Consider the following 15,991-nt stretch of genomic DNA (forward strand, 5'->3'; position numbering starts at 1 on the left):
ATATTACCACCACTGCGTCATGCTGCTTAATGCCTGGCATAGCCTTTCACCAATATAAGAATAGTGCTTTGGATGCCCCTCCCAGTCCAAAAAGACTGCAATGAATGAGACAAGCCTATGTCATGGTGCACACACATGATCCGTATTCGCCCATGACAACAAAAATCAGAACCACAAATACAGATATCATTGCAGAAGGGGCACTCAGGGAAGGGGTACACATCCGTCCTCATGTGAGGGATTTTTGCCCCCAACAATAATATTTTGGAAATAATATCCTTGTGTGGTACCTATACAGGTGCAAAGGGTTGAAAATATCTTAACAGAGATTAATAATCAGTGAATATGTATAATTGATTTTCCCGGAATTAACTCTAAGAAGGCAATGCAAGTTCAAAGTGCTTTGCAATACTTTCTCTTCTCAGTGTACACTATTCCCATTTCTAGTTTTTCCCACTTAGACATAAACTTTATGACAGCAAGAAGGCTCTGTTTGGTTTGTGTATGGCTCTGAAAAACAAAGATCCGCTTACCATCCTAGCATTATGTTTAAAACAAAATATGTATCTGTAATATTTTGTGGAGGTTGGAAGAATGTGAACAACTGTATGGGGCATGTGTATGATTTAGGACATACTACAAACAGCTGTGCTGGGCTTGGAATGCTAATGATGGTCTTATGCTCTTTATGTGCCATTGTAGGTTTTTGATGGCCCAAATAGTGATGCTCCTTCCCTTGGCACACTTTGTGGAAAACAATTTCCTGCTCCAATCATTTCTCAGAAAAGCACTCTGTTTATACGACTGCGATCCACCAGCAGTATTCAGCACCGGGGATTCAGCGCACGCTTTACTGAAGGTAAGTAGTCTTACTGTACTCATTTTCTGTATTTATGAAGTACTAGTCATGGCAGTTCTCATTGACGTTGTAATCTCTAGCCTAAAATATTACAGTAATATAACAATTAACATTTGTGACCATATCTTATAATTTTCAGTAGACCACACCAGTTTTTTACCCACCTTAAACGAGAAAATCCTAAATTATTTGCTTAGTTTGGACTTGTCTTATTTAAATTGTGACACATAGGCCCTCATTCTGACCATGGCGGGCGGCGGAGGCCGCCCGCCAAAGTCCCGCCGTCAGGTTACCGTTCCGCGGTCGAAAGACCGCAGCGGTAATTCTGACTTTCCCGCTGGGCTGGGCTGGTCGGACCGCCGGGATCTGGATGGCGGTAGGGGGGGTCGGAATCCCCTCGGCGGCGCAGCAAGCTGCGCCGCCTTGGAGGATTCAATGGGGCGGCGGTACACTGGCGGGAGCCCGCCAGTGGTGCCGGTCCGACCGCGGCTTTACCGCCGCAGTCGGAATCCCCATTGGAGCACCGCCGGCCTGTCGGCGGTGCTCCCGCGGTCCTCCGCCCTGGCGGTCTTTGACCGCCAGGGTCAGAATGACCGCCATAGAGGCAACATTTGGAGTAACCATTTTTGACAAATTATCTTTGAACATATTTCCATGGTTTACCCAAGACATTGTGATTTGTGCTGCTTCCATTTATAGGGTGAGTTAAGTGAAAATTTGCACATTTGTTTAGTATTCCTCAGTGAGGACTCTATCAATGTCCCGCTGTCCCAAATCCACCATTTGACAATTTTGCACAATTATGTAACTTTGTTGAAAGCTCAATGTAGCTAAATTGGCCTTCTATAGTGGCATACTAAAACATATTAATTCCTAGTGAGGGACCTTTAACAATCAAATGCACCTGTGTTGACTTTGCTAAAAGGTGATGGTAACAGTGCAAATAAACCTTAAAAATGTATTTGAAAGATATTTTGCTGATCAAGCAAATAATTATGAGATCATTGAAAAACTCAAGCTCTTATATTTAGACCTACAACATGCATACATTTAATAACTGAGAATCTACACAAATATTTTTCATATTGGTATTTGATGTAGAATTGGGTCATTGTGTCTCCTACAAGTTCATTTTGTATAACAGATAATAATTTATGGCAGACACAACATGTTAACCCTGTAACAGCTCATGGTGGAATAGACTTCTTTTTAAGGTGTTCTTCCAAATTTTGTCAAAGGCAAAGGCTCAATGAAATGTACATAAAATATAGAATCAAACTAAATTAGGCTTCAAAAGTTTTTATATAGTAAAACATTACAAAACATGAGGGACAATATTAGTATTCAAATAAGACTTCTTGAAGTGAAAGTATGCACTTAAGTCTCATTTGATACAATATTCATGTAGTCAATGATCAAGAGACACAACGTACATGTAGACACATTCATCATTTTAGAAAGGGAGAGGGAAATGGAGGATTAAAGGGCTAGACTGCAGATAATCTGGACATTGTTTCTTGCATTCAGATTAATTTGGAGGGGGATATGCATGAAACTCAGAAATAAAAAGATTCCTACATCCAGCATCTAGCACAATAATCATGACAATAAGAACCATGGAAATAGACACTGCTAACAATACAATTGTCTTGCTGCCTGGTCTAATAAACTAATAATTTACACCTCAGAACATTGTGAAAGTCTTTTAGGAATCGGTATAGTGTTGCACATCCCTCTCACAGTAATCTATTGTTTTATTTTTACAGCATGTGGAAGCTTCATCACAACTGATTCTATTGGAGCAGCTATTTCCTCCCCCTTGTACCCTCTCAAATATCCAAATAATCAAAACTGCAGCTGGATCATTACAGCACAGGAACCATGTAAGCATATGCTTTTGGTTTCCCCAATTTGTTGTATTCTTATTTTTTGTAATACTGAAATTCTCCTACTTGTCCAGTACACTGCAGATGACGTTATCATGTGTACTGCTTAAGGTTCACTTTGTGCAAAATAAAACCTACATTGCTTTGCCCACCATCTGTATAATAATGTTGGCCTTGCATGCACTTTTTGAATTTATCCCCTTAATTTCCAGGCCAAATGCCAGTCATGGTTCAGCTTCTCAGATTTGAAAATGGTGCTTGAGCAGTTATATAATCTTCTGGCCTTTTCACCATTTCCTTCTAAATAAGTATTTGTGATTCTGAAAGTCATTAAGTGCATCTTTTTCTGCATTTCATCTTAAATGAATGCAGTAAAAGGTATAAAGGAAGGAATTTGATTACATTTGTGTAGGTTTGTAGAAAGAAGGCATGCTTAAATTGTCAAATGACATGAAAAATCCAAGACAATGTAAAATGATGTTGAACAACTGAATGAATGATTTCTTATTAATTGAACAGATTTCTTCAATGGAGTGAATATATTTATATATAAAGCTTCTCTTTAAAGTGGCCTTGATCTATTGAGCATTGGCTTTGGTAAACATAATTTTGTGGAGGGACATTCATTTATGAATGGCAATTGTCTAGAAAACAGAACTTTAGATACAGCTGTGTATAATTTTCTTTAATTATAGCAGTGTTTATTGAACAGGAAAGTCTGTAGATTGGGGAGGGGGATATCTTTAAGAGGGGAGCTTTTCCACATGTGACAAGCTTTATTTGAGCAACATGAATTATCTGTTGCTGTTGTGTTGTGTCAACATGAAAGGAGCTTTGTCTGTGAATTAAAACCATTATGTATACTAGTAGAGGCAATTGTGAAGGGAACATTTTGAATGTGAGAAGACAAAGGCATATTTCTTTGTAATTGAGTAAATACACTTTCACACGCTTTGGCTTTTATTCCTATTCATTCGTATACAAATGACGATGATTAAGGCTTTCATTAGAATTTTAGGTGTAAATGAGGGATAGAAGAAGTTGACTGACTTATAAATGAACTCTTCTGTAGACACAGGGTTCAATAACAGCCAAATGATAATTGACCACTGCTTAGGAATTTTGAATGTCTACATTTGTAAAAAGCAAGAACGTAATACAAGATCTATAATTGTTGCATGTAACAAAAATAGCCATTCAGCAACTTACAAACCAACCCAACTCCTGTTTCAGCCACATCACAAAAAAATATTGTGCATATATTATTTCAAGTGACTGCCAGTTAAATGCATCCGTTAACTTGTCAAAGGGCCTGATGTAGATTTTGGGGGATAGAATACTCCTTCACAAAGGTGATGGATATCCTATCCGCCTTATTACGATCTCCATAGGATATAATGGGATTGTATTACAGCGGACGGGATATCCGTCATTTTTGTGACAGAGTATTCTCGTCCGCCAAAATCTAAATCAGGCCCATGGTCAGATGCGAATTGATTAAATAACTTTCATAGTCTTTTAAGCTCTGCTCTGTCCTCTCTCACCTGGAGCTGATGATAATGGTTAATAGAACACGTGCTAAATGAAGCCCAGCTTTATTTGATACAGTGAGTACAAATGCTCATTGTGATAAATTTGCAATGTGTTGATCCCTTTGGCAATTAATGACATATAGCACTAGCCTTGAAACTATTTTCAAAATTAGCATCACTTGAAGTCTTACTCTTACTTTACGTTATACAAACCATAATCTTTTCATATTGCGGTTTCCCCCGCAATTTCTACATAGCTATTTAATTGTACATATATTGAGGACCTGCATTCAATTATATATTTTTTCAGCTTTATTTAATTCCTTCAGAATTTTCTCTCCCTTGTTCCCTACTTACCCACATCAGTTAAAACGTCAATGTTAGAAATATAAAAATACTTTTGTAATCGAAAGCTGAGAAAAGCAATCATTTTATTAATCCTCAATTACCCAAGTAAGAAGGGAATACTCATCAAGTGGTATTGCATTTAGTGAAAATTCTTCCAAAGGAAAGCTATTTTTTTCAAAGTTTAACAGCTGTAATCATATGAGTCAATGAGTGACAGTAACAACAGGAAGCTTAACAAACTGAAGACAACACTATAGAAAATGGGACTGACCAATAACCTCATAGCTGATAGGATTAGAAGAGCCCATTTTTAAAGAAGAAAGCAGGCAAGAGCGAGGCTCCCCAAGACTTATGCCTTGTTTCAATCTAAGGAAACAACTATAAATGATGACAAGCATTTATAAACTAATTTACCATACATAGGAGTATAAGGATGCCTTGTCTAAGTACCCTTAGTAGGTAATACATCAATCTTTAATCACTCATCTGAAACTTGATCAATTCAAGAACTTGAAGCAGGATTGAGTCATGCTGATAACGAGCTAGCATTAGACCCTCTAACAGTGGCGGCTGGTGAAATTTGAAAGTGGTGGGGCGTAAAAGTCTGAGTGAAGCGAGCAAGCTCAGTGAACAAACATGGGATCCATGCAGGGTCCTCCTCCCGCGTCAAAAATGAAACAAGATTGATAAATGGTACATTTAAAAGAAAATAAATGTAGTGAGAAAGCAATGTGTATAAAGCAGTGGGAATGTATAGTCTTGAAATATTAAACATATTAAAAACTGTCCCATATCTTACTGCATTAATATGTTCACTCTTTACTTAAAAACTGCCCCATGTCTTACTGCATTAAGATGTTCACACTTTACTTTAATGAGCAAATTGTACACTGCAACAACTTCAGGCCCCTTAAAGTGTGTGCTTACCCAGTGTCTTGCACTTAATGTAGCATACATTTTGGATGAAAATGCTCTAACCAGGCATCAGGAAGCACCCACAGCTGCTGGCTGCAATCAATCATAAAGAAATATGTATAGACAGGTCTTTAAGTGGGATGAAAGAAGTGGAGGCTTTCTATAAGGGAACATGCAAAATACATTTCTGTGATTCCCACAGTGTGCCACCTGACCTGTATTTTTGGTTTCTCTCTGAGATGGTATTGCATCCAGTAGTATAACACAACAACTGACAGACACCTAAAACCTGTCAGTACTGTTGGCTTTGTCAATGGTTGTTAGCTGTTTAAGATAAATGAGTAACAACAATGATTAGGTATAAATAATTAACAATGGACATGCTTCAATTCTAAATCTGTGAGATTGTGAATTAAATATTATTGAGACCTGTGTAAGGACGAGGGCCTTCAGGTATGTGTGTTTTATGTTGGCTATGTTTTCCCTTTTTCTCTTCACATCTCATACATCTGCACATTTTCAACCTCCTGTCTCCTCTTCAGCACCCTCTTTTCACCCTCCTCTGAATTCACTTCCTTGCATCTCCCTCATTTTACCACCCTAAACATACACTGCACTCATTCACATTTAAGGACTTTATTTACTTTTGCTTTTGCCTTCTAAATATTTTGTCATCTGTGCAGCACCTTCACACACCTTTACACTGAATTTCAATTATAACTGGAATACCTGACTATTGTACCGTGCGCTCTGCACAGACACCAACCCACTGACAGGCACTTTGCTTTACCTTCAGCCTCAGCATCTGTGCTCTCAATCAAAGCTGCTCATGAACACCTGGCGTGAGTCAAAGAGTGCACTATGCAGGTTTAAAACAAATGCATGAAAAGAAATACAGAAACAGAGCATGATGAAACAGTTAACTCTCTTGGCAAATGCAACATTAAGTAACATGTGACTTAAGAGAGGAGCTAGATCACCTTTTAACATTTATTGCATATCAATCCATGTTTTTGGTATTAATGCTAAGAGCATGACCATAGGACCAGTTTTAAAGTAATACAGCAGATAATTGCCTTTACTGTAAGCACATACTTATCCCTTTGCGCTTGACTCCGATATTTGGATCAATTTTTCAAGGGAACAAGAACAGTGCTCGGCTTTCGGATCAATTTCATGAGGGAACAAATGAAGCAGCTCCACTTCTAAAGGAGCCAGCAATTTGCAGCAGGGGCCTGGGGTGTCACAGTGGGGAGGTTAGTGTGACAAGGGGTCTCAGTACAATAAAAACACAAGATTAGCATTATAGCACTTACCATTACCAAAGACAAGGCACCAAGTTAAACGTTCTTGCACCCACTCCTACTGCGTGACAAATGGGGAAAGGGTGGGATCTATGCCTGTGAATGACAGATGGCTGCCCTCACACAGGGGTGAAGACTTTGACGCCCGTAACTATGATGCTTAAAGTGTCACTGGCCTATAGTGGATACTGCCATACACCTCAATGGAAATGAAGGGCTTTCAGAACAGTCAGACCTGCGTCGTGCGTCAGTGTAGAAAGCTGATTTACTTCCTGGCTTCTGTCTCCTGCTCCAGGAAGTTTGTGACAGACAGCCCAGACTTAAATGTATTGATTTGTTTAGAGTTACGATCGTTATGATTGCATCTCTGAACAAATCAATATTTTGTTATTTTTTTGCTATAAATGCATAGGAATTGTAGAAGGGTGTCAGCCCCTCAACCCAAAAGGAGAAACCGCCCCTGAGCACTAATACCAATTACGGTCTGTAAAAAGAATATCCGTCCTGTTGAACGTTTAGCATACCTTTTACCAATCCACACTCCTTTGGCCTCTATTCAAGGACATGAATACATTTAATGACTGACTGTGTGATTTTACGTGTATAAAGACTACACTTTTGGATATAAAATGATAGTTCTTGGCATAACGATTAACTCAACCTCTGTTTTCTCCTGCTATGATTTCAGACAGTGGTGGGGGTGCAGTGTCAGACAGAATATGCATTTTGTCCTTCTTTCAAATTAGGCATTCCAGACTTATATTGAAAATAATAAATCACAACCTGTATCCGAGTCCTTTAGGACTCCTTACGGGGCATATCACAACTGCTGTTCAACATATATTTATAATCCCCGAAGGAACTCTGGTTAGAAATAATGAATACATTTCACCATTACTCAGCTGAACCTGGTAATTTATTTTAATTGACAAGCTTATATGAACATGTTGTATGTCATATCCAATGAGTATTCAGTGCGGTTCTACCTCTGGCAAATGAGGTCAATAATATCATGTCATCCAATATCATGCAATATTAACTTAGAACTTATTTTGCTGACTCTGTTAGCTCCACCTGAAAAGCTCTGGATGGCTATAGTCAAAGATAGAAAATTAGAAACACTACACAGCTCCTTGGCCATAGTGATGACCAAAAGACTTAGAAGAGATCCTATTTCCCCATTTCTAACACAACTGCAATGACTTCCCATTATGTTTACAATTGGTTGTAAGGACTTTTCATAAAGCAGAAGTCCCCCACATAAATAAAGGAATAAAAGATCCACACAAGAGCATCAGGATAAGTGCTGATAATGTAATTTATTTATATTTAGACACATCAGGGCAAATTCACAAAAGCATTCATGAGTATAGGAAACATTACAAAATAACTTTCATGTGCTTTTACACTACTATAGAACTGGCCCGGAAACATTCAACTCACTATTTGTAAAAGTGCAAACAGAACACAGTCCTTTTTTTTTTTACAAGTTTTAAATGATTATTTTCTGATTGGCATGTAAGAGAACACAAAAGTGTACTTCAAGTGTACTGCATGAGGTAATCCAAAAATGCTTTTTGATGAAGCTGTCTAGTTTGTAATTTTACCAATTTGGTTATCTTGAAAATATATAATGCACCCAGCTCTCCTGTATCTATATTGATGGCCACCACCTTCAGCATAAGGCTTTTTTATGGAGGCTTCCAATTTACATAGCATGATGAAAGTGAGTGGTTACCTTGGAGCAGAACTGTGACAGTCCCTACTTAATGGAACTCTCCACTTAAACCTTGAGATGCTTTGCTCTGTGGCTGTGTGTATACCTTTTCACTCACTGACTCAACACAACTCAATTCCAAATAACAGCATCTGACAATAAGACTTAAAGATTAATGACGTACTTCATTTGAAGTGACCTCAACTTGAGGAATACTTCTGCCTTTAGCACTGTAGTGCCATCTTGACAGACAAGTAAAATGAAGTTCTTCCCATCAACACTCTCCAGTTTTTGTAAAAGCTAAATAACAATCAAAACACTCACTTTGTCATGTACTGCATTACTCTATTTGAGAGCATTATTGGGAAACATTGAATTTATGTAAAAATTACTTTTCTGCAGTACAGACAATGCTATAGCATTTCAGGTATGCTCTAAACAAGGTCAATGGATCTTTTCACCTTAGCATATGGGGTAAGAGAAAAATCAATAACATCACAATCAAATCAACATATCAATTTAAAAGTATGACCAATTTGGCAACACAAGGAAAACCCAAGTCAGGAATAAAGTTTGGGGGTTTTATTACAAGCTCACACTCAGATTAATATGGACAATCCTCAAGACACACTATGAAGATACAGAATGACCATCGGGTGTCCACGGTGTTGGAACAGCCGAAGCTTGATTAACATCCAACAGACTAAGCATTCGATTAATATGACACAAAACATAAGCACCAGCAACCTGACGTTCTGAGAACAAACATTGACCAGTTTTTCTAAGTATGAAGACAATTTAAAACAATCCCATTTAGTAAATTGAGCAAATAAATCCATAAAAGAGACAAATCAGTAACATGTGCTGGGGTACAAAAGGTGAAAAGGATGTAAAGGACAAAAAGAAATTTGGAAAACGACATCTGGGGCAGGATAAAGCTAACCCAAGTTGGCAAAAAGTAAGTAAAAATGGAAGGTGTCAGTATTTCAGAAGCTCAGTCAAGAATCTTTCCATGGGTCAGTGAAAAATTCTAAGTCTTCTTTTCTCAGTGGGCATAATAGGAAAGTGAGGGTGAAGGAAAACGAGGTCTGCACCTCTCAAAGTCCAAGGAAAAATCTTCTCTCAATCCACCTGCGGAATAGTAAACTAAAGTCCAAAGTGAGTATTGCCCTGCCCATAGATTACACCACATGAATTGGAAGGTTTAATTGTCCAATCATATTCCATCATATGACAGTCATTTGCAAGATCAGGAAAGATTCCCATTACCAATATGGGAAAGGCATCCATAGCTTTCTTTCCTGTATGATTTAAAACAATTTTGAAATGTTCATGTTCTCAGTCTCTTATTGTTTCAATTTCAAGCTTACTTTCTCAGGCCCTCTAGGCATAACAAATAGGACATCTATTTGCAAACTAGCAGTTTACGGCAATGACATCTGTTAAAAAATCACACGTTAGCAAAAGAAAACACAACTTTCTCATGTTCTGAAAGCCTAAGGCCTAGCAAATCAATCTTGCTAACTAAGCAGAGTAGAACTAAAATGGCACATTCATTTATGTTACATAAAGCACATATAACATTGAAATTATAAATCTATCACTAATAATCTGTGTCCATATTCATGTCACAGTAGATTTACAAAGTGACATAACTTGTAAAAATATTTCATTAACTATAATGGAGAACTACATTTTCAATATTACCATGTAAGATTAAAAACATTTTCTTTTAGAAATGTATTATCATTTCAGTAAAAACAACTTCTTATGTCAAAGGGAAACATATGAAATTCGATGGTCATAATGGGAGGTAAGATGGCGATCATGGAGCATGCCAGCTTGCTGCTCTCTCTTTGATTCCCGCTGTTCCTTGATGAAGATGAAGAAGGAGTGGAAGGAGCTTGATAAAGTCAGCTGCGTCTTAAGGAGATGGTCTGTTACCTGGAACGGTGGCCCTTTCTCTGTCTGCGGTCATCCCAGGTTTTACATCATACGTGAGAGACCCAGTTTCATACTCTGTCAGCGGCCGCAACAGTTGTCCTGCAGTTCTCATGGCAAACTGCTTGGCTTTGCTGCAGCACCTTGTATCTCCATTTGTGGGGAGGGACTATGCTGCCAAAAATTCTACAGCCCGTGAGAAGGAGGAAAAGCTGGTTCTGCTGTTGGCGTCTGGGCAAACATGCTCAAAAATTGAGAGGAGCGGCTCGGGGGCAAGGAAAACTGAGACGAATACCTGTAAGGATGGAGACTCTCTTCTTCAAGCAAAGCTAGGAAAGAAACTGGTAATTTCAAATCAAATTGCATAGACTCGCAACGAGGTCACCAATAGCTTCTGACGCAGCTACAGACCTCCATCACTACTTATTTTTCAGCAGCTACTGCAGAAACTGGCACAGAGACAGAGCAGCCCCTAGATGTCAGAAAGAAAGAAGCAGCTGGATGTGGAATGGATGGCACAGGACAGCCTGGTGATCTTGTAGCTATAGATTAGCAAGCTGAGGATTTCTGGATACAGTTGAAGTTGGAAATCAACAATGTTGCACAGAAACAAGGAAAGGAGTTATTGGAGTGCACGCCGGAATAGGGCGCTTCACTATACTTGCAGGTCAGAGTGGGATGTGAGAATGCAGAGGGGGTCCTGGCAGACTCTCTGACTAGTGACAAAAGTTTTGTTTTGATTTAGGGACCTGAGCTACTTGTTAACCAGGATTGAAACCTTTTCCTTTCTGATTTGAATTAACTTTGGAAGTCATCAGATTCACATTTGGACTCTGTACTGTCTGTCTAGGGTTCTTTTCAACAGGTACAGTAGGCACATCAAAAGGTATGTCTCGATGTTTCAACCAGGCTCCAGCACCAGTGTTCTTTCCCTAAACTGTACCTTTGTCTTCACAATTGGCACAGCCCTGGCACACAGATAAGTCCCTTGTAAGTGGTACCCCTGCTACCAAGGGCCCTGTGACCAGGGAAGGTCTCTAAGGGTTGCAGCATGTATTATGCCACCCTGGGGACCCCTCACTCAGCAAATGCTCACTGCCTCACAGATTGTGTGTGCTAGTGAGGACAAAAAGACTAAATCAACATGGCACTCCCGTCAGAGTGCCATGCCCACAACCCACTGCCTGTGGCATAGGTAAGTCACCCCTCTAGCAGGCCTTACAGTCCTAAGGCAGGGTGCACTATACCACAGGTGAGGGCATAGTTGCATGAGCACTATGCCCCTACAGTGCCTAAGCCAATTCTTAGACATTGTAAGTGCAGGATAGCCATAAAGGGTATATGGTCTGGGAGTTTGTCAAACATGAACTCCACAGTTCCATAATGGCTACACTGAATACTGGGAAGTTTGGTATCAAACTTCTCAGCACAATACATTCACACTGATGCCAGTGTGGGATTTATTGAGAAATGCACACAGAGGGCATCTTAGAGATGCCCCCTGTATACCAGCCCAACTACTAGTGCTAGGCTGGCCAGTTTCTGCCAGCCTGCCACATCCAGATGGGTTTCTGGCCACATGGGGTGAGTTCCTTTGTCACTCTGTGGCCAGGAACAAAGCCTGCACTGGGTGGAGGTGCTTCACACCTCCCCCTACAGGAACTGTAACACCTGGCGGTGAGCCTCAAAGGCTCAAGCCTGGTGTTACAGCGCCCCAGTGCACTCCAGCTAGTGGAGATGCACGCCCCCCGGACACAGCCTCCACTTTTGGCAGCAAGCCTGGAGGAGATAATGAGAAAAACAAGAGGAGTCACCCTCCAGTCAGGACAGCCCCTAAGGTGTCCTGAGCTGAGGTGACCCGTGCCTTAGTAAATCCTCCATTTTGTTTTGGAGGATTCCCCCCAGTAGGATTAGGGATGTGCCCCCTCCCCACAGGGAGGAGGCACAAAGAGGGTGTAGCCTTCCTCCAGGACAATAGCCATTGGCTACTGCCCCCCAGATCTAAACGCACCCCTAAATTGAGTATTTAGGGGTGACCCTGAACCCAGGAAATCAGATTCCTGCAACCTGAAACAAGAAGAAAGACTGCTGACCTGAAAGCCCCGCAGAGACGGCGGAAACGACAACTGACTTGGCCCCAGCTCTACCGGCCTGTCTCCAGACTCAAAGAACCTGCACAGCGATGCATCCAGTGGGACCAGTGACCTCTGAGGACTCAGAGGACTGCCCTGCAACCACAGGACCAAGAAACTCCTGTGGACAGCGGCTCTGTCCAAGTAACAACCATCTTTTAAGGGACTCCAGCCTCACTCCGGGAGCGTGAGTCCCAAAACTCTGCACCCGATGCCCCCGGCTCGTGTCCAGAAGAACCAACATAGAGGACCCCTAGGCGACTCCCAAGATGTGGTCACCCTGAGACAACCTCCCTGCTCCCCCACAGCCACACCTGCAGAGAGAATCCGAAGGTTCCCCATGACCGCGACTAGCCGGTAACAAAGGAACCCATTGCCTGGAAGAAGAACTGCACCCGCAGCCCCCACGCCCAAGAGAAACCAACTACCGGTGCAGGAGTGACCAGCAGGTGGCCCTCATCCTTGCCCAGTTGTTGGCTGGCCTGAGATGCCCCCCTGTGCCCTGCCTGCATCGCCAGAGTGACCCCCGGGTCTCTCCTTTGATTCCTATCTGAATCCCGACACCTACTTCACACACCGCACCCGCCGCACCTGTGCCACTAAGGGTGTATTTTGTGTGCCTGTTTGTGACCCCCCCAGTGCTCTACAAAAACTCCCCTGGTCTGCTCCCCGAGGTCGCAGGTACTTACCTGCTAGCAGACTGGAACTGGAGCACCCCTATTCTCCATAGATGCCTGTGCTATTTGAGCCCGCCTTTGACCTCTGCACCTGACCAGCCCTGTGTTGCTGGTGCTGAACCCCAAACGGTGGGCTGCCTATGGCCCGGAGACTGAACTTGTAAGTTCTTTACTTACCTGAAAAACTAACCAATACTTACCTCCCCCGGAACTGTTGATTTTTGCACTGTGTCCACTTTTAAAATAGCTTATTTCTTATTGCCATTTTTGCCAAAACTGTGTACATTACTGTTCTAATTCAAAGTTCCATATTTACCTATGCCAAGTACCTTACAATTTATGTACTTACCTGAATTTTGAATCATGCGGTTTTAAAATAAATTAAGAAAAGAATATTTTTCAATATAAAAACCTATTGGCCTGGAGTTAGATCTTTGAGTGTGTGTTCTCATTTATTGCCTGTGTGTGTACAACAAATAATTAACACTACCCTCTGATAAGCCTACTGCTCGATCACTATCAACCTCTAAGGGGAACCCTTGGACTCTGTGCACACTATCTCTCACTTTGAGATAGTATATACAGAGCCAACTTTCTACACTGATTTATAAAATTAAAATCCAAACCACTCAGTTTCAGTTGTTTTCTCTGTCTTTGTTACCTGTTCTGCCTTTTCCTTATTCTTTAGTTTAGTGTCTCCTTCACTCATTAAGACTGGATTCAATCTAGTTCCCTCTATTATGGCTGCTCTCCAAGAGTTTTGCTGACTATCCCATCTTGCCTCTGCAATAGTTCTTATTGCTTTTTTCATTCTACCACCCTTCTCTTTTTGTCTCTGATGAACTCTGATGTGTTCCCTTGTATTAAGCACTCCAAAAAGGATCTCAAAGGCGGTCTCGTCTCACATAACATTGCCTCACATTTTCAAGTTCCATAGCGAGGAAATACTAATGCATCTTTTTCCTTAGTAATCTTATGCCACTGTTGAAGTCACAAACATGCATGAAGACCTACTTAAGACAACACATAATGATCTGGAGTACCTTCAGATGGAGTCTATATTGCCTCTTTAACCAGGACAAATATATCACCTTTCATCAGGCTTTCTAATGCCTTAAAGAACTTAATTTTCAATCAAATTTCGCAGTCTGGAAGTAATACTATTCCCACGCTCCTCTTTTCGATGTCAACAACAAATCGCAGTGCAACAATCTATGATGTAGTCCACGAATACCAGTGCTGCTTCACACCAACCAACCCATACTCGAGCAAAACATGATGAAGTCAATCTCACTCCTTTCAGCAGTTCACCTTCCTTTACAATTCATTTCACAATCACTCTTTACGCAAACCTAATGCAAAATAATGCAAGCAAAAACCAACAATAACTATCTGTTCCTAAGGGACAGAGTGATCAAACACTTCAAAGAAGTACGGAAATATGTTTCTGACTATGGCTTTCATAATTACACAATTAATGAGACTTGACCAGCAGATCTCACTCCAGTTGATACAGTTCCACCATGTGCACTCAAGGTTCCCTAAATACCAACCACCCACACTCACTCAAGGAATAATATTGGCACTGTCAACACTGTCAACAACATCTCACGACTAGCACCTTACACTGGAAACAAATTAACCAAAGGGCAAATTTATGAGAAGTGGCTCTGCACATAGTCCCTAGTCAAAGGGCTTGCCGCTTGACCTAAAAAGGATATAAAGGACAAAAAGAATTTGGGAAAACAACATCTTGGGCAGGATAATGCTAACCCAAGTTGGCAAAAAGTAAGTAACAAGCATTTGCAATGCAATGTGTCTCCCATTTGCTTTACTTAGAGCTATTGGCATTGTAAATTTATAACTGGACTTTTCTTGCCACATGAATTGGTCAAACATATCAAGAGTGTTCAAACAGTCATAGTGTAATAAGTTGGCCTGAATTAAGTTTATAATTGCAATAAAGAGAAATTAATAAAACATATACAATTATCAGGTAAACCCAATAAAACCCTTTATCAGAAATAAACATTTGGCATTAGACTCTAATGCTCAGAACAGCCTCTAGAGGACACCGCAATAAAAATAGCAGTTATAAGAATAATGATCATGTAACTATTTAGTTAGCCTCTAGAAGGCATAACCACATAAAAAGAAAATGATCAAGAGTATGCATAGTGCATCACATATTTGCACATTTCCAGAGCTAGTAGATCTAGTGCAATGATATTACAACAAGACCCTTAAATCACAGACTACTCTAAGCTGTAAAACAAAAGTTCCAGCCATGGTTAAAGGTTACAAAGACACTGAATGGTGGGAGAGGTTATTATGTTGGGGTTCCCAGTAACCTAATGGTCTAAATAGGAAGAGCAGGTTGTTTTGAATGTTTTGAAGGTGGCCCCATTGTCCCGGGACCACCACAGGCTGAGTTATGAGCAAAAATGTTTTGGAAAAGAATGCCCTGCAAAGCATTGTGGAGCGACTGAGTACAGCAAATATTGTAGTATGTTGACTATAATGCTCAGAACAGCCCCTAGAAAACACCACAATAAAAATAGCATTTGTAAGAAACGTGGTTGTGTAACAATATAGTTGGTCCCTAGAGAACATAACCACATGAAAACAGAATAGCAGAAAGTATTGCAGTATAACCATATATTTAGCTCCAAGAGAGCAG

At 40.5% G+C, this 15,991-nt stretch overlaps 1 protein-coding gene across 1 annotated transcript in view; it reads left to right on the plus strand.

Annotated features, from left to right (window-relative positions):
- The window catches only part of CUBN (cubilin), a 1,111,275-nt gene that overhangs the window by 559,375 nt on the left and 535,909 nt on the right, over nt 1-15,991 (plus strand). The window contains exons 32-33 of the mRNA XM_069211549.1: nt 703-859; nt 2,626-2,742. Coding sequence (XP_069067650.1) covers nt 703-859; nt 2,626-2,742 — 274 coding nt within the window. The remainder of the gene's footprint in view (nt 1-702; nt 860-2,625; nt 2,743-15,991) is intronic.

This window comes from Pleurodeles waltl, chromosome 10 (genome assembly GCF_031143425.1).
Source record: "Pleurodeles waltl isolate 20211129_DDA chromosome 10, aPleWal1.hap1.20221129, whole genome shotgun sequence".
Taxonomy (NCBI): Eukaryota; Metazoa; Chordata; class Amphibia; order Caudata; family Salamandridae; genus Pleurodeles; species Pleurodeles waltl.